Genomic DNA, 18,388 nt, shown 5'->3' with positions numbered 1-18,388 from the left:
GATGCAAAGTTTGAGCTGTAGATTGGAATGCGATTGGTTTCGATGAACTGCAGTTGGATTAGAAGATGGACGTTTTGGTTTTTTAAGAATTTTGACTTTAGTAGATTTTTTTCAGCGTGGTTCTTGCACTTCTTCAAACATTTTAAAGCTCCTGCTTCGTAACGAACTCAAGTTTCAACTTTTCATCGATGAGGGCTTGCTTGCGTTTCAGGAACAACGACAGGGCCTTTGGTCGGCGTTTGAATCCGATTCGGGCCGACAGTTGTTGCAGAAAGGCGCGCTTTTGGGCCGTATCGTAGAGGCCGCGGTACTCGAAGTACTCCCTCGGAGAATGACTCAGAGCGCTGAAAATGGCCTCGTCCGGGCAGCCGGCTCGGCGGCCACGCTTGCGAGAAGCCGGATTGCTGTTTGGGTGTAGAGAAAAGGATGTAATGTTACAGACATGACTAGTAATCAAACCATAACATAGCTTCACTATCGATTTTTTTAAAGGTTTTCAAAATGCAAACAAATTAGTGCTTCCTTAACACCGATGGGAAGGTCTAGCACCTAGAAAACAATATATTGGCCACTGACAAAGAGTTTCCCTAACACGGATTTGTACTTCAAGTACCTATCCAGATTTTTAAGCGAAAATGACGTTCGAATGGTGAACGCCCGAAATGTCACGCAGTGGTACCAACATTGCGAAAAAAGTGTGCCATGGCATGACCGTCACATTTCTTTTCTAATGTTGGTGCTACTGCGTGATTTTGACAGTTCGGACGTTCATCCATCGAATGCATACACACCAATCGTTGAATCTATAGTACCTTTCGATGAAAAAATAACTGTAACTAAGTTATTCAATGCCTTTCCGAATATATTACAACATAATTACTTCGATTTTTTTATTTAGCTAAAATTCCCAGAGCTCAACCCGGTTTGTTTCGGAAAACACGTTCTAGCTGTTGTTGCCTATAGCATCCATTATCTACAAGGCTAGGATTTCGAATACTTTAGCGCAATCCAACGTTTCTGTAACGTCCTTTGTAATACCCGATGCTATAGTTGATAGTTTGTTCTGGTTGGTACAGGCCCCTGTGATGACGGCCATTTTATTGAAACCAAAACTTCTGACGCCGAAGAGAAGATAAAGAAGAAAACAAAAAAAACACATCTGTCAACCGCGTCGAACCGCGTGTTTCGATCCACTCTGATTTTTGTTCAAATGAAAGAATTTTGGCAAAAAGAGGACAATTTCAAGTACGGATTCCCTCAAATCGCTCAAATCCAATCCGTCAGCGAATCTAGATCAAAACAACCGTCATCAGCCCAGCCAGTGGTGCAGGTCGAGCAGGCTGAGGTTTTATATTTCGGCTTCAAAAAACCATTCAGGGTGCCCCTTCTTGAACGAACCACCGTTATTTTCCGGACCACGACGGACATTTGGTGGTAGCTGCGACACTTCCGTCACTCAGTGATTACGCAAATATGAACACAAGAACACTTTTTTTACGCCACGCTGCTGCAAAGAATTTCCCATTTTAAATAATTTGACCGTTTTAACGTTGCTAGATGTAAACAGTAGGCCTCACCTACCAATACATCAGCAGGCGATTTCAGATAGGGGCTACTCACAAACACTAATGCGGGGGCTAGTTTTCAGACAGGGGCTACTCACTAATACTATTGCAAGATTGTGGTGATGGGCGAGTAGAGTATCCCTTTACTCTGACACCACCCCCCTGGGTTGGTATGGTCGTATGACAGGAGCATTTCTTATCAATAGTAGGCACATTGCAGCTTCTTCTTCTACTGCTGGCCGATGTTCCTTATCGTGGTGATTATTACATTCGATCGTAATATTACGATCGTAATTTTTCGACTCACGATCGAGATTTCTCGATGGTAAGATTACGACTTACCATCGAAAAATCTCGATCTACCATCGACAAATTACGACTTACCATCGACAAATTAGGATCGTAATTTGACTGTTGAGAACGTGGTGATTATTGCATTCGATCGTAATTTCTCGACTCACGCTCGAGATTTCTCGATAGTAAGATTACGACTTACCATCGACAAATCTCGATCTACCATCGACAAATTACGATCGTAATTTGACAGTTGAGAAATCTCGATCGTGGATTACGATCGGAATTTGTAATACCGTTTTTTTGAATATTTTTTTATTTAAACAAAATATTTAAAGAAAATCTAAGTTCAATTTTTTAAATATTTATTTTTTTCAATTATTTTTGAATTTTTCTATTTTTTGAAATTTTTGATATTTTTGAAATTTTTGATATATTGAATATTTTTAAATTTTTAAAATTTTAATTTTTTTCAGGGTTGTTACGGACGGCGCGGATCGCGCGGATGGCGCGTTTCGCGCGGATAGCGCGGATCTGGCGCGGATTTGCTGGCTAATTTTGCTCAGGCGCGGATTTTGCGCGGATGGCAATTTTGAAAATGTTTGTTTGAATTTTCTTAGTACGAAACGTCGAAAAATGAAGATAAAGATTATGTAGAAATAATTTTTTATATGTTTCTTGTCATTTCTTTACATCTCCGGCTCTGGATATTTTATTTCTTTTGAGTAATTAAAAAATCTGAAATTTCGAAATTCAAAATTTAAGCAGTCTGAAATTCAAAATACCAAAAATTTGGGTAATCGAAAATTTGAGGATTTAAAAAAAATCAAAATTAAAAAGTCAAAATTTAAAAACTTAAAAATATCAAATTCAAAATAACATAGAAAAAAAATTTCAAATCTAAAATGATTTTAGTATCCTTAAGCTTATAAATTCTAAAATTCTCAAATTCTAAAATCCTAAATTCTTGAATTCTTAAATTCCAAACTTCTAAAATTCTAAAATTCTAAAATTCTAAAATTCTAAAATTCTAAAATTCTAAAATTCTAAAATTCTAAAATTCTAAAATTCTAAAATTCTAAAATTCTAAAATTCTAAAATTCTAAAATTCTAAAATTCTAAAATTCTAAAATTCTAAAATTCTAAAATTCTAAAATTCTAAAATTCTAAAATTCTAAAATTCTAAAATTCTAAAATTCTAAAATTCTAAAATTCTAACATTCTAACATTCTAAAAATCTAAAATTCTAAAATTCTAAAATTCTAAAATTTTAAAATTCTCAAATTCTAAAATTCTTAAATTCGTAAATTCTTAAATGTTTTTATTTTTAAATTCTTAATTCTTACATTCATGTATTCCACAATTTTTGGAGTCCTATTTTATGTAAGGGATTTTGAAATTATGAGATGACATTATTTCAAATAGACCGAGCCACGTAGCCCAGTGGTAATGCTTCCGCCTCGTAAGCGGTAGATCGGGGTTCAAATCCCGGCTCGGACCAACACAACTGGTGATCTTTTCCCTTCTGGAATCGATTGCTTAGTAAAGGGATGGTAGTGCATCGTCACAAACTGGACCTTATCATGACACCTTAGGGAGGCGACCTATGGAATGTTATCATTAACCCTAACATGTTAACATTAAGTTGAGAATGAAACTGCCACTGAATCCGCTTTGTAAATGCCGGCCCCGATACTCTGCAAGGGTGTTCCCCTCAGGAACAGGGAAAGATTTACTTTTATTATTTCAAATATCGGAAATTAAATTTCTTTCGGAGTAAAATTGGATCAGGATTTTGGATTTTTAAAAAAACTGTATAAAAATTCTTAGATTTTGAATATTTAGACTTATCATATTATAATTTTAGATTTTGATTTAATGTTGAGGTTATATTTTTGAAGTTAAATTTTTAGGTTTTTATATATTGTAGGGGAAAGTGGGGCAAGTGTAACAAGCTAAGGAAATGCTCGTTATAACCCATTAAAAAGTTAAAAAATCTGTCGGATTTTATTATAATCATCTTTTTCTAGGTCTTGACTAAGAATTTGTAAGAAACAGTTTTTAAAAAATCCAGTTTTTTAATGTAAAAAATTGATTTTAAAATTTTTGATTTTCCGTACGTTCTACTCAGCTAGTGGGGCAAGACGAACAACCCGTTGGGGCAAGAGGAACAATGCATGAAAAAACATGTTAATTTGCTAACAATTGAACTGTAATCACTTAGATACATCAGATTAGAATGTATTTGAAAGGTTTCTTCCATTTTTAGATAAAATAATAATATTTTACTAAGAATTTTATCGTTTTTACGAAAAAAAATATTACTTAGATGATAAATAGTAAATTTTCATAATATCACTTTATTTTGTATGGACATTTTTTTTTAACAATTGTTTATCAATTTTTAAGTACTATCAAGTATTTATTTCCCAATAAAATATGTTGTTGCAGCAATTCGCATTTTTTTCCATACTAAAAATCCATATGGTACACTTGCCCCACCTGAACAAGATTTTTTAAAAGCTCTCAACAAAAATAACCAAAAGTTAAATCATACTTCGTAATAGGTGCATGTCATTGGTAGGGACACTACTGATCTAGGAAAAATAGCATTTTGATAAAATGAGCTTTAAAACGAATCCTAAGCCTTATTTTGCACTTTCCAAATATTATAAGAAAACAAAGGTTTTGAAAAACTTCACTAAATCTCATGCCCCGTGGCGTTTACGTCGTTTTGGCGGTTATGTGGTAGTAGAATCAGCTAATTGCATTGCTAGCAACAATTCCTCATACTGGAAATAATCAAAATTGTAAAAATTACTGCCGTACGAGCAATTGTTCCTCTTGCCCCATATGGTCGTCTTGCCCCACCTTCCCCTATTTTCTATTTTGAAGATTTCTTTTTCATGACCCTTGCCTTGACCGTCTCTTGAGGATTTTTTTAAATGGATTTATTGCTTTCATTCTTTTGGAGCCTTTAAACTTAAAAAGAGTTTTTTTTTAATCAAATACTTTCTGAATTAGTTTTACTTCATTAAAATATAAAAAAAAATTAAATGTTGGTCGTGATATTTTTTTTATATGGCCTGGATTTTGCGCGGTTTCGGATTTCAGGTCGGCGCGGATTTGTCGCGGATTTTTTTTCGACTCTCCCGTAACAACCCTGTTTTTTGGAATTTTTGAAGTTTTTCAAATTTATAAAATATCTGAAATTTCTCAAATTTTTAAAAATTTTGAAATTTCTAAGAAATTTCAAATTTTCAAAAATTTCAAAATTTTAAATTTTTTGGAAATTTTTAAATTTTTTAAATTTTTTACAACTTTTTGAAATTTTTTAAAAAATGGAAATTTTTCATATTTTTGCAATTTTAAAAATTTTTGAATTTTAAAAATTTCTGAAATTTTTAACATTTTTGTAATTTTTAAATTTTTTAAAATTTTTGTAATTTTTGTTATTTTTAATTTTTTTAAAATTTTTAAAGGTTTTGAAATTTTTAAAATTCTTAAAATTTTTGAAATTTTTGAAATTTTTAAAATTTTTGAAATTTTTGAAATTTTTGAAATATTTAAAATTTTTGAAATTTTTATAATTTTTGAAATTTTTAAAATTTTTGAAATTTTTGAAATTTTTAAAATTTTTAAAATGTATAAAATTTTTATGAATTTTTTAAATTTCTTTGAAATTTTTAAATTTTTTGAAATTTTTGAAATTTTTAAAATTTTTTAAATTTTTAAAGTTTTTGAAATTTTTTCAAATTTTTGAAATTTTCAAATTTTGAAATTTTTGAACTTTTGAAGTTTTTGAAATTTTTGAAATTTATGAAATTTATAAAATTTATTAAATTTATGAAATTGATAAAAAAAATAAATTTTTAAAACTAAAAAAAATATTATTTTTTTAAATTTTGAAATATTTGATAGGGACTATCCATAAACCACGTGGACACTTTAGAGGGGAGGGGGCTATGGCGATTGTCCACGATCCATACAAAAAGTTTTTGTATGGACAATTGTCCACGGGGGGAAACAGATTCCCAAAAAGTGTCCACGTGGTTTATGGCTGGTCCCATATTTTTTAAATTTTGAAATTATTGATTTTTTTGAACTTTTTGAATTTTTTAAAACACGTATCGAGATTTTTTCGATCGTTAGTCGTAAATTGTCGATCGTTAGTTGTAAATTGTAAATTGATCGAGAAATTACGATCGAATGATCTCAATCTACTATCGACAAATTACAACTTACCATCGAAAAATTACGACTTACCATCGACAAATTACGATCGTAATATTACGATCGAAATATTACGATCAAATGCAATAATCACCACGTTATTCTACAGCACAGATTCGATTGCAGCAGATAAAGAATACATTCGCTTCGTCCTCTGATCCATAGCAAAAAACCAGCGGCATCCAGGTTTGGTTTATCGCACACATAATGGAGTTCACCGCGTCTACTGAAAGCAGGGTTCATGCCACACCTCACTGTCCGGCAGCCTTTTTTGTTGTTTCAACGATTCTGGATCTATAGTTCTGACAAGCGAAACAGATGCTTTTTCCCGAGTCTTGACCATTGGCGCAGAAGAACTTTGCAATGTGAATCGAAAATGATCCAGGCGACGACACTCTGTTCAACGTTGTCATATGTCAAACTTTTCGACTGCATCGAAAAAAAAAAACAACAACAACAACATTTTATTCAAATCAAAGAACACAGGATTCGAAAATCAACGTTTAAAGCTACCGCTCGGTCCATTAACACCGAAACTCCCATTCTCGCGCAAGTGGTGAACCTTTCGCGAGCACCGAACTTTCGGTGTCAAGAACTCCATTCCCAGCCGTTCGGTGATGACGGCGTGCTTTCGTTTCAGGAACATTTCCAGGGCTTTTGGTTGGCGTGTGAATCCGATGCTGGCCGCCAGCTGTTGCAGAAAGGCTTTGTCCTGGGCCGCATCGTTGGAGCCGTCGCAGTACGCGACGTAGTCCCACGGCGAACGAAACAGCGCGTTGAAAATCGCCTCGTCTGGGCAGCCCGGTGGCCGGCCTACCGGGTTGACAGCGGCGGCGTGGCTGTTTTGGACCAAAGAAAAGGGATAACAACACAAAATTCAGGGAAAAATGGTAAATTATTGTTTTTATATTAGATCAAAATTTAAAATTAAATCATTCAATCGAAATCAGTTTAACTTGTAGCGAATCGAAACAATACCTTCTGTGTATGATCGTAAAATGTTGTTCGCACAGTGGGTTATGCAAGAGTGGTGTAAAATATCAAAAATCTTAAGATAAATTTTAATTGATTTGGCGTCTTCAACAAAGTTGCCGATATTAAGGAGAAGATTTTAGGAAAAAGGTTAATTAAGTTGGTAATTTATATGATTTTTATTCCATCTTCATGATTAAAACACAAAAATCAAAAAGAAATTTTTCATCTTTTTATTTGTTTAGGAGCAGTAAAAAAATAAGAGGTTTTCCACCTTTTTCAAGAGCATTTTTTAAAAAGGTTGTTTTTGGTAAATTTTAGGACCAAAAAAAAAATTAAAGAAAATAATCACTTTAGAGTAGTTTGGGGATCATGCTAAAGCTCGACAATCAAAAATATGCCAACACTTTTTTTTTCATGAAATGATTATTCGAAGTTGAAATCTTTACAAGGCTTTCGGATAATCGAGCCCGGACAGTATTTTTTTTTTACAAAATATAGTTTTTTGCAAGGTTTTCTAATCTAATCAAAATTGTGTTTGGTTTGATACCCAAATTTTGAGTATCTTAAAAAAATCAAAAATTTATTCGTCTACATTTAAAAGTGTTATTCAGTGGAAACATGTTCAAAATATCGTGTCGTTTGATACTCACCAGCGTTGTGAATGAGTGAGAGAAAAAACTATCATTTGATGATTCTCGCATCAAAATGTCAGAAACATAACGATCGTCACTATTGCTGTGAACTCTTCTTTTAACTCGTGATTGCCACCAAAAACAAAAAAAAAAAACATTCTCTTTCTATCACCTCTTCTCTTTTCTTCGTTCACGAACACTCGCCGAAGATTCTTTTGTTTTCTCCAAAAACCGCAGTGAAAGAACGCGAGTGGGGGATTGGAAACCGACCACGCACTACGTTCCCCGTTAAAGGCTGATACGCAGATGGGAAGGAACGCAAAACTCCATACAAAATAACGCCCAAGAAACGGTCAAGGAAAGGGTCACGAAAAGATTTTTCTTAAGCGGTACGCAGCTGAAAAGTAACAGAAACGGAAAGATTGCGTTTGACGTTTCTTCGCGCGGTGCTTGTTTGTACTATGTTTTGATGAAAAAATCAATGAATTGTAATTTTTCTTTTTGAATGCGACTGATAATTACAAACGTTTTAATAATTTTGAATTGGATATAATAATATTTAAAATTCCCGCCGAATCTCAAAAAGCAGAATATTGAAACTATAAGGAGAGATTTAGTTTTTTGGTCGAAATGGAGTAAAAAAGAAGTTGTCTTTATAGATGTCGGCCATCGAGTCACCAACAATTTATTGCTAGTACCAACCAGCTACCTCTGAATTTAAGTCCTATTTACCCACACTCGCGGGACCAAAATGAAGTAAATCAGAGTGAAATTAAACTTGACAATAATCATACAAATATCTATGTTTTTTTCTGAAAATACAATAATAATCTGAAATTTTGAAATCGAACCAAACAACAAATTCAAAAATATGAAAAAACAAACATTCCAGAAATTTCAAATAAATTTTTTTTTAAATGATAAAGAAAATTTCAGCAAAAATCAGAAATTAGGAAAATTAAAAATATGCAGAATTGAATAATAATTTTAATTTTTAACGTTTTTTAAATTCAATAGATCAAAAATGTTAAAATTCGAAACGAATGTACAAGTCGAAATTCCAAAAGTTTTAAAAATCGGAAATATAGAAATTCGTAAATACAAATTTACGAAAACCTCGAAATTATAAAAAATCAAACACTCTATTTCTTCCAAAATTAAAAAATCAAGAATGAAAATTTAAGAATAAAGAAATTAAAAAAAATAAGAATTAAGAAATTTAAAAAATTTAAAAATTTAAGAATTTAAAAATTTTAAAATTTAAGAATTTAAGAATTTAAGAATTTAAAAATTTAAGAATTTAAGAATTTAAGAATTTAAGAATTTAAGAATTTAAGAATTCAAGAATTTAAGAGTTTAAGAATTTTAGAATTTAAGAATTTAAGTATTTAAGAATTTAAGAATTTAAGAATTTAAGAATTTAAGAATTTAAGAATTTAAGAATTTAAGAATTTAAGAATTTAAGAATTTAAGAATTTAAGAATTTAAGAATTTAAGAATTTAAGAATTTAAGAATTTAAGAATTTAAGAATTTAAGAATTTAAGAATTTAAGAATTTAAGAATTTAAGAATTTAAGAATTTAAGAATTTAAGAATTTAAGAATTTAAGAATTTAGGAATTTAAGAATTTAAGAATTGAAGAATTTAAGAATTTAAGAATTTAAGAATTTAAGAATTTAAGAATTTAAAAATTTAAGAATTTAAGAATTTAAGAATTCAAGAATTTAAGAATTTAAGAATTGAAAAATTTCAGAATTTCAGAATTTCAGAATTTAATAATTTAAGAATTTAATTTCCTGGTTTCCTGATATCCTAATTTCCCGATTTCTTTACTTCCTAATTTCCTAGTTTCATAATTTTAAAAATTTCTTTATTTCCTTATTTCCTAATTTCCTAACTTCATAATTTCTTAACTTCCTTATTTCCTAATTTCCTAACTTCATAATTTCTTAACTTCCTTATTTCCTAATTTCCTAACTTCCTAGCATTCTAATTTCCTTACATATTAATTTTGGGTTCGTTCAAAATTACGTCCATGAATAGGGAGGGGGTCTGAGGTTTGTGACAGCCCATGTTAAAGGTATAGAAAAAGTGCGTGACAGGGGGGAGGGGGGGGGTCTGAAATCCCTAAAATCTCTGGACGTAATATTTGAACAAACCCTTTCTAATTTCCTTGTTTCATAATTTCATAATTTTCTTATTTTCTTTATTTTACTAATTATGATAATGCTATTATCATAATTTCCAAATTTCCTAATTCCCTGTTTTCTAATACATTAATTTCCTTATTTCATAATTTCTTTTTGCTGAAAATCTCGCGACGGGAAGAAAGGCAGTGAAAATTGGCAGATGAGAATTTGGACATGAGACTTTAAGTCTCTAAGTTTGATATTTTTACAACCCTAATGAGAATTTGTTTACAATTTCGTGTCGTTTGATACTCAAGCTGCAAATTTCATAAAATTAAGATTTTTAACGGTATTTTTGAAAATTTTAGTATTTTATCTAGAAAAGAAACTTTCTGTAATTTCGAGTTTTTTCTTATGAAATTTTTTTTTTCTTAATTTTCGATTGTCGAAAAACGTGAAAATTTGGTGTGGATTTTCACTGCTTTAGAGTTTTCGGTTTTAAATATTCAATTTGTCACAAAATATCGTAGTTTGCCAACATTTTATTGGTTTTTAAAAGTTTGGAATTTCGACGTGAAACATATATTTTTTTACAAAACACTAAATTTTCAGAATTTGCAATATGGGTATCAAACAATATTAACAGTTTTTTTTAATAGGCCGTATAAACATATTAAAGACGAAAAAACGTACGTACGTACGTTTTTAAGTACTATTTTTTATGTTTTGCAATATGCAATACTACAAATCTAGACATTTTTTTAATAGGTCCTATAACCATATAAAACACAATAGTTTATAGGACCTTTTCGAAAAAAAACTCTAGAAATTTATTATGTTGCAATATGGGTACTAAACAACGCAAGTTTTTTTTTATGATTTTCACATCTCTAAGTTTTTGGCATATTTTTTTTGCCTTTCTTACTAAAGAAAGTTGTAGGTATTTCACAAAATGTTTTTTTTTTTTTAAACGAAGCAAAGTTTTGCATAGATACATTAAAGTTTTTTTTTCAATAATTGTTAAAATTTTCACAAGACAACACAAATTTCACAACATTTTAAATTTTGTTATACACACAATTACCTTAATTTTGTCAAAATTTTCATCTGAGCTGAGATGTGGACTTGCATAGAATAAAGTTAAAATATTCCAAATGTATTTTTTTTTCATAATTTCTTTTCAAACTGAGAGAAAAAAAAAAGAACAATGCAAAGGGGAACGTCATCGGCAAACAAACACTATCACACATTTTTCAATGAAATTTGAAAAAGTTTTGAATATTTTCTATTTCCTAACAAATCTCATGAAACAACAATTAATTCTCTACTTACTATTCCGCCCTCTCCACCACCTTCACCTTCGCCGCCGGATGCGCCACCTTCCGGTGCGCCCTCAGTGCGTACTTGGTCTTGAACTCCACGCCACAATCGCCGCAAACATCGCGCCGCGGTTGGTCCGCACTCCAGTGGGCGTTTGTTTTCTGGTGCTGGCGCAGATTCGACGAGGACGCAAAACTCTTGCCGCAGCCGTCCAACGTACAAACGAACGGCCGCTCACCGGTGTGCACCGCTCGCCGATGCTTCTCGAGCGCCCACCGGAAGGCGAACTTTTTCGGACAGCCATCGCAGCCAAATTCCATGTCCGCTTCCGTCAGGTGGGATTGCATGTGCGCGTTCAGTGTCTTTCGGAGGGCAAAGGATTTGAGACAGATTTCGCAGGCGTGTGGCCGTGCCCCGAAGTGGACCGATTCCACGTGGACTTTGAGCTTGTTCCGGGTGAAGTAAGCCTTGGGGCATTGGTCACAGGTGAAGGGCCGGGTGTTGGTGTGAATTCGCATGTGGACGACCATGGCGGTTGAAGTTTTGCCGCAAATTGGACAAATGTTGCCCTTTTTGGTGGGTTGATTTGGATTGAGCTCTTCTTCTGGTTCGTTTTCCTGTTCCAGCTCCTCTTCCAGGTAAATTGTCTCCGTGTCGTCTTCATCATTTGGTTCCTCAAGCTGCTCAACCGTGCAACCCCCCTCTTCCGGTTCTTCGTCGTAGGTGATCCATTCCGTTTCTGCATATTCACTGGCAGCAGCTTCATCAACTTCCTCTTTCAGCGTTGGTTCCGTTTCCTCTAAATAAAACGAATCTTCCTCGTGAAATACCTCTGGTTCCTGAACTTCTTCCACTTTTTCCGGACATTCCTCAACTTCAACGACAATTTCCCCCACCTGGAATTCTTCCGAAGCTTCCTGCGGTGACGCTTGCGTCACCTCGTCAAACTTAACCGTGGGAAACTCCCGCAGCAATCGTGCCTTGTCAAGTGCCAGCACCGATTCCCGGGCGGTTTCTTTAAACTTTTCGATCGAAAACAGCAAGTTCCGGCAGGCGCTGCAGATCAAATTCGGATACGGATCGTTTTGCGAGATCTAAAACATAAATTTCTTTTACAAATCGAGCTTAATAAAGGTAAATCCCACTTCTCACCTGAATGCCGAGCAGGGCCAGCACATTCCGGATCGTAGTATTAATCGTGATGATGCTCGGTTTGGACGGAACCGGTTCGTAAATGGCGCTCAGCGGTTGGTCCGAGGAGTGTTGCAAACAGAAGCGGCAGCACACGTCCGAGGACGCAAGCTGCTGGATTAGCGCCAGGGACATGGTTCCCGCGAGGACGAAATAACGCGACGCGAAAAGCCTGTGGAACGGAACGACACAAACAGATAAATAAACAACACACGTTTGACAGTTGCACGTTTGGAAAAATGGAGAAGTTGGAGTACGTTCGCAAATGTTGTTTATCTTGGAAATGGCAGTGGCGTTGGCAAAAAGGAAACGTAGCGAAAACTTTTTAAGCTTTAAATATTTATTAAATTTACCAAAAAATATTGCTTATTGCGAGATAAAACCAATTTACTCCTTCGCTGTGACTGACAGGAGGTTACAGCCGCCGAACTACCGCTGTATAAAAATCAGCAGGTTGAACTGAAATTCAGCGTTGATTTGGCTGTCAACCTGATTTGTTTTGAATATTTTCCGAAAAGTCAGCAAAAAACTCAAGGCAACCTTTGACAACAGCCAAAAATTTGTTCTGCGGCTGTCATGCGGCCACAGAGTAATCCAGAGCGCGCAGTCCGAACAAAAGTCATCAAATTTTGTGGCTGCGTTACGGTTGTTGTTGTTGGATTTTCGTAACGGTAGCAGGCGTTATGTTTTTTTTCAGGCGTTATGGTTTTGAGCTAAAGTTTTTGAATTCTATCTAGTAGCCTGTTATTAAAAATATAGAATCACCTGTCAAAATTTGTTTTGTTTTGCGCATGTTGAATTTGTCGGCGGGACGTGTAAATTTTCCCTTGTCACTTGTGCCACTGTCGGATTCCGGACCTGGGACCTCTTCTACGATAGCTTGGAGGTCCACATGCAACACGCCATGAGAATGGAGAGGGGAGGGTGAGTTTGTTTGCCCAGGAGTAGTGCTGAGTTTTAGGCCGGTTAACAGTGATGCTGTGCTGCTGAAATAAGTGGCCTTCAGGCCTCTTCTTTCCTGGTCCCGGTAACGAAACACTCGCTGTTTAATTTAACACAAATACACGATAACATGAAACTAATGGCTTGATCAGTTGTCAAGGAGGGCTAACTCATTCCATTTTTTCAGGGCAGAGACCATTTATTAAAAGGTAGTCGTAGACCTGAGCTACTGACTACTCATCATCTCAGGGTCGGCATTACTACTAAGCGATTCAAGAGAGACTCGGAAAGGAAATAAAAATCAAGAACCACACTTTTCAACTTTAAATCGTGTATTTTTCTGTATCGTGTAAAGTGTGTGTGTGTTTTTGGGGTGAGCACTTTAGGGACTAAACGTACCGTTTTTACCAGCAGCAGCTCACCGGGATTGAACGCCTTCGGCGTTCTCCTCTGCGTTGGCCGGTCACAGGAGCGCCCTCGACTGTGCCGCCGGAAGTCCCGTGGGGGGGGGGGGGTCGTCTTTGTTGCAGCAGAATAACGGTTGACGGCTGTTGTTGTTGCTGCGCTGGAAACCGCGAGGGAAGGTCGAGCGGGCGTTGCCGATCCTTCCTGCGGCAGACGTCTTCCCTCGTTGTCGGAATCGGCGGACCTGGCTTCCACCAATCCGGTCGCGCCGAGAGGGGAAATCTCGTTGACGATTATGGCGCCTTGCGCCAGAGATTCGGGTTGGTCCTTGACGTTTTAAATGTAGCCAACGGCACCGCCGCACTTACAGGGCTAGATTGACCACCGTACGGCACCGAGTTCCGGAATACGGGACAGGTACTCCGGAACCTCGACTGCACAGCACGAACTCCTGATATTAAAAGAGGCCGATTCTTGTCCTCGGCGTCGGAGGTAAACATTACCTCTTCATTTTGGGAGGGAAAAAACCCCATTTTCTTTTCCTCCCACTTTTCGTGCAGTCCTGACCTAGCGCTGTCAGGATCTGCGTGTTTGCAGTGGTACGGATAACCCTTCACTGCTTGTGTCGTGTGATGTTGTATGTACGGAAATAAATTGAAAAGTGAAGGTTCGTTCAAGAACTGTGACCAACGGTTACAAACAACAGAGAGAAGTGATAACAACTTTACCGCACTTAGACTATAGTCTAAACGATATAAGTCACACTAAACGAATTAAAATATGTCGCCCCGTGGCCATCTTGACCGTTAGTCAATCCGTTAGTCTGATCCTGTTGAGACTACACCCAAAACTGGGCAGCGCTTGTCCGAGAGAATAATGGCCTCGAGTCGAGAGAATAGTGGCACCATTCCGGACACAGAGAACACAGCTCGAGATTGGCGAGAGAATTATTCTATCGAGGTTCATTTGCAAAAAAAGTTTATCCGTCAAAACAAACAACCAAAAGTGTTGACAACGGGAATCGAACCAGAAACCTTTGACATAATAACTCAATGACTTAACTGCCTCGGCCACCACAGCTTGGTGAACAAGGAGTGGTCAGATGACGCTTGTTGGAGATTTATTGTTTCAATTAACGAATGAACTCATTTGTTATGGTGGTGTAAGTTGGTAGCATTATTCTCTCGATTTTGGCGCTGAGCTCTCAATAATTTTTGAGGGAACGATTCTCTCGACTCGGAATTTTGGGTGTAATTGATCAGATCAGTCCCTGAATGGTTGTTGGCTCCTATCCCCAACCCTCGAAGATCTTTGAGCCTTTATCTCAGTCTTGATATGGCCTAGCTATCGAACAGCCACTTTGTCGGAAATGTGTCGGAATGTTTAAAAAAATATCTACTTTCGCAGTGGAAGAAAATCCGGATTGCAAGGTAATGTTCTAAAGAACCGTGAGAGCAAACTCCCGTCACCGGGGGGCTTCGGGAAAACTCAGTTTGCAAGGTAGTGTTCTGAAGTACCTTGGGTAAAATCCCACATCACGACACATCTCCGATTCCGACACCGGCTCTGGTTTAATCAACAATTCTGGTCATTAAAAGTAAGCCAACTCCAACTCCAGCTGGTGACATTCAAAACTGTATGATCCGAATTTCCTATCTGCATTACATTTTGTTGTAGTTTTTTTGATTTAAAAAGACGTTGAGAACATTACATGCCCTGCCTGAAGCGGCTCGGAAACACATCCTTCTACAATTTGGTCTCGAAATATCTTATTCGATATTTATTGGAAAAGAAACAGATTACAGTTCGAAAACGTTTTGAAAATGATGAAATTCCAACAAATTGAGTAATGTTTTGAATTTCTGACAAGGAAAACTGTCATTGAAAAACGTAACGCCATTAAAAATCCAGTGAACTAAGATTGCTGAGATCTTGCACTTCATGCTAAGATTTTTCTGAAGGGGGGATGTAAACTTTTTATTAATTTACTTTAAGCCAATTAAAAAATCATGAATTTCAACATTTTTCAATTTTATTTCTGAAATTCTGAAAATGAGAAAATTGGGTCCTAAAATGAAGCTAAGATTGCTGATATTATTGTTTACAGCGATAATGCTCATTTTTCTGAGTACAATGACCCTTTTCACGATCACAAAGAGTTTAAAATGGATTTTTTAATCAATATTGAAAAATTAACCTCATGGTCCATTTTTTTAGAGGGTTAAAATGAATCAAAATAAACATTTTTATGCATGTTTCTATAGTGAAATTGTCTCAGGAACACGAATATGATAAAATTATCACCAGGAAATGGGATCTAAGGGGTCCCCCGAGCAAAAATGTACAACCGAAAACTTCACTAAAAGTGTATATTTAATATTTGATGATGATGGCCCTCCACTTACCCCCGCCCATGGGAATAGCAGAGTGTCTGATTTATCTTGTTAGATATTTTGTTAAGTTAATTCACTTCTTGTTTTCATTGTTATGTTGCTGTTATTATTTATTTTTTAAGCCCATGCGCGTCCATCAACCTTATTTTATTTATTTATTTTTTTGCTAATTTTATCATCATACAAAGATATTCACACAATTAATACATTAAAAAAAGTCACTTAATCTACACTTAACTAGTACTCAAATCATATACCAACATTTACTTTTACAAAACCTAATGTCTTCCTTTTGAACACCGCAAAGTTCTTTTCATTTTTAAAGTCTCTAGGCAATGTATTGTATAGTTTTATACCTTTATAAAATAATGAATTTTGTGTGCTTGTTAAAAGAAACGATGCTGCTCTTATTTCTGAAGCCATACGAGTGTTGTGCTGATGAATGTCTGAATTAAATTATCAAAGTTTCAAGATTTTTTTTTTTATATTTAATTGGGTCCTAAAAGCCCTATGTAAATTTTTATGTACAATGGTAAAAAAACATGATTGAAAAACATTTCTGATCACTTTTTTTCATTTTATTTTTTTTTCAATTTCATCCCATTTAGGCCGTAAGAGCAATGTCGTATCGCCCCTTTCAAATGTTGGTCCAGATTTTACGAATTTCAGCACCATGTGCAGGTTGATGCCTTCCTGAAGCCACTGTAGGAATTTTTGATCTTTATCAAATACGTTTCAAAATTTATATCAATCATTGATTGATGATGATTTTCAAAACATTATGGCTAATTTTTAACCTAATTCGACGCACAGCCAGAAAATATTCACACCTCAAATATGTACACATCAGTATGCACACCCCCTCTCCACCCCGCTTGCAAACAGTGGTGAGTGTTCAGGATAAAAGCTATCATCGATGTGAAGCAAAGCTTTCGGGTGTGTGCGTGGGTGTGTGTCTTAGAGTAGACAGTTTTTTCTGCTGTAGTTTGAGGTGTTCACATTTCTGAAGAGCTTTGCACAACTTGCACGATTGTCTAAAAATAGCTGCAATTTGCAATACAGGGAAGAGGAAAATCGTTACCAAAAAGTATCAACACATGCAGGGTACTATTCTAAACAACTTGTAAAGGAATTTTGTGAAAATATTATAAACGAAGCAAAATTTTTACCGTTTAACGAAATATCATAGCAATGATAGAAGTCTTCACCTTAAACTATTAAATTTGTTTTTTTTTTAAATTTTGAATTATTCGATTTTTAAAATTATTAGATTATTGACATTTTTAATTTATTGTTTTTTTTTTTATTTTGATTTTCAAAATCATTGAACTCTTCTCTTCGTTTATTTAAAAAAACATATTTTTTTTCTCCCCATATTTAAAATTCTGCCTGATGATTTGAGTGAAATTCATTAACATTCCAACTCCCAACCCCCCAAAAAAGATTGAACGGTAACTTCAGCTCGCTAGCCAATTCAGACGATATTTTTTTGAATGAGTTGATGATCCTAGAACTCTACAGAACTCAATTTGATCAGAATTCCAACTTTTTTTAAGCGTGTAAAACAATCTCTGAAAATTCAGTGGAGGAAAGCGCTGCAATAAAAATGAATCGATGTTTTTTATTGCAAAAATTGCAGATTTGATCAAATTGAATTCGTCAAAGTTTTAGGATCATCTATACATCCTACCAAATCACCGGAAAGAAAAATCGTCCCGATTGGTTAAGTTTCCGGGCTCAGAAATCAGTAACAATCTGCAAGTCCTGTGAGTTGTTGAGCCTATGCTCTGTTTTGTGCTGTTCTGTGAATGTAATCTAGAAAAAAATATCGTGAAAAAAAGGAATTAGAAAGTGTTATGTTTCTGAGTAATTTTCATAATATTGTTGTTTATTGAACTAAGGTGACTGGAATCCTTATCAGGACGTCACCTATGGCGTTTTTGAGCAAGGTTACGTCCTATGAACAATTACTTTAGAAATATGGTCATTCGTCACAAGATTCGTCATCAATGTATTCATTTTGATTTTGTCAAAACCGAACCATACTCAAGACTGACTGTTGGAAGCGAGGTTGGAAGTTTTTTATAAGTCATATTTAGGGTAAATTTCAAAAAGATTTGAGCTGAATTCACTCAAAAATTAGTGAAAAGAAAATTTACAAAATTATCTGAAACTGAATTTGACGAAATCTGAGTGAAAATTACTTAGAAGTCTTCAGTTTTTTTTAAAAAGGTTTCATAAAAAAATTAATAATGAAAATCTCACTGTGCACTATTCCGCGAACGCACCCCACTTCGCACTCGCGCGCG

General features: G+C 35.0%; 1 protein-coding gene across 2 annotated transcripts; it reads right to left on the bottom strand.

Annotated features, from left to right (window-relative positions):
- Positions 1-6: 6 nt before the first annotated feature.
- LOC6052260 (zinc finger protein 267) lies at positions 7-12,556 on the bottom strand. Of its 2 annotated transcripts, none has more exons than XM_038254865.1 (3): positions 12,301-12,556; positions 11,161-12,242; positions 7-404 (listed from the first exon to the last, which is right to left on the bottom strand). In XM_038254865.1, exons 1-3 carry the CDS (start codon positions 12,472-12,474, stop codon positions 143-145), a joined length of 1,518 nt encoding a protein of 505 aa, XP_038110793.1. In that variant the 5' UTR covers positions 12,475-12,556; the 3' UTR covers positions 7-142. The 2 variants fall into 2 exon arrangements, with proteins under 2 accessions (XP_038110793.1, XP_038110792.1); XM_038254864.1 differs by lacking the exon at positions 7-404 and adding an exon at positions 6,550-6,931.
- Between the last annotated feature and the right edge of the window lie 5,832 nt (positions 12,557-18,388).

The sequence above is a fragment of the Culex quinquefasciatus genome, chromosome 2 (assembly GCF_015732765.1).
Source record: "Culex quinquefasciatus strain JHB chromosome 2, VPISU_Cqui_1.0_pri_paternal, whole genome shotgun sequence".
In the NCBI taxonomy this organism is placed as follows: domain Eukaryota; kingdom Metazoa; phylum Arthropoda; class Insecta; order Diptera; family Culicidae; genus Culex; species Culex quinquefasciatus.
The sequence above is the reverse complement of the archived record's forward strand: the minus strand, read 5'-3'. Positions and strand labels throughout refer to the sequence as shown.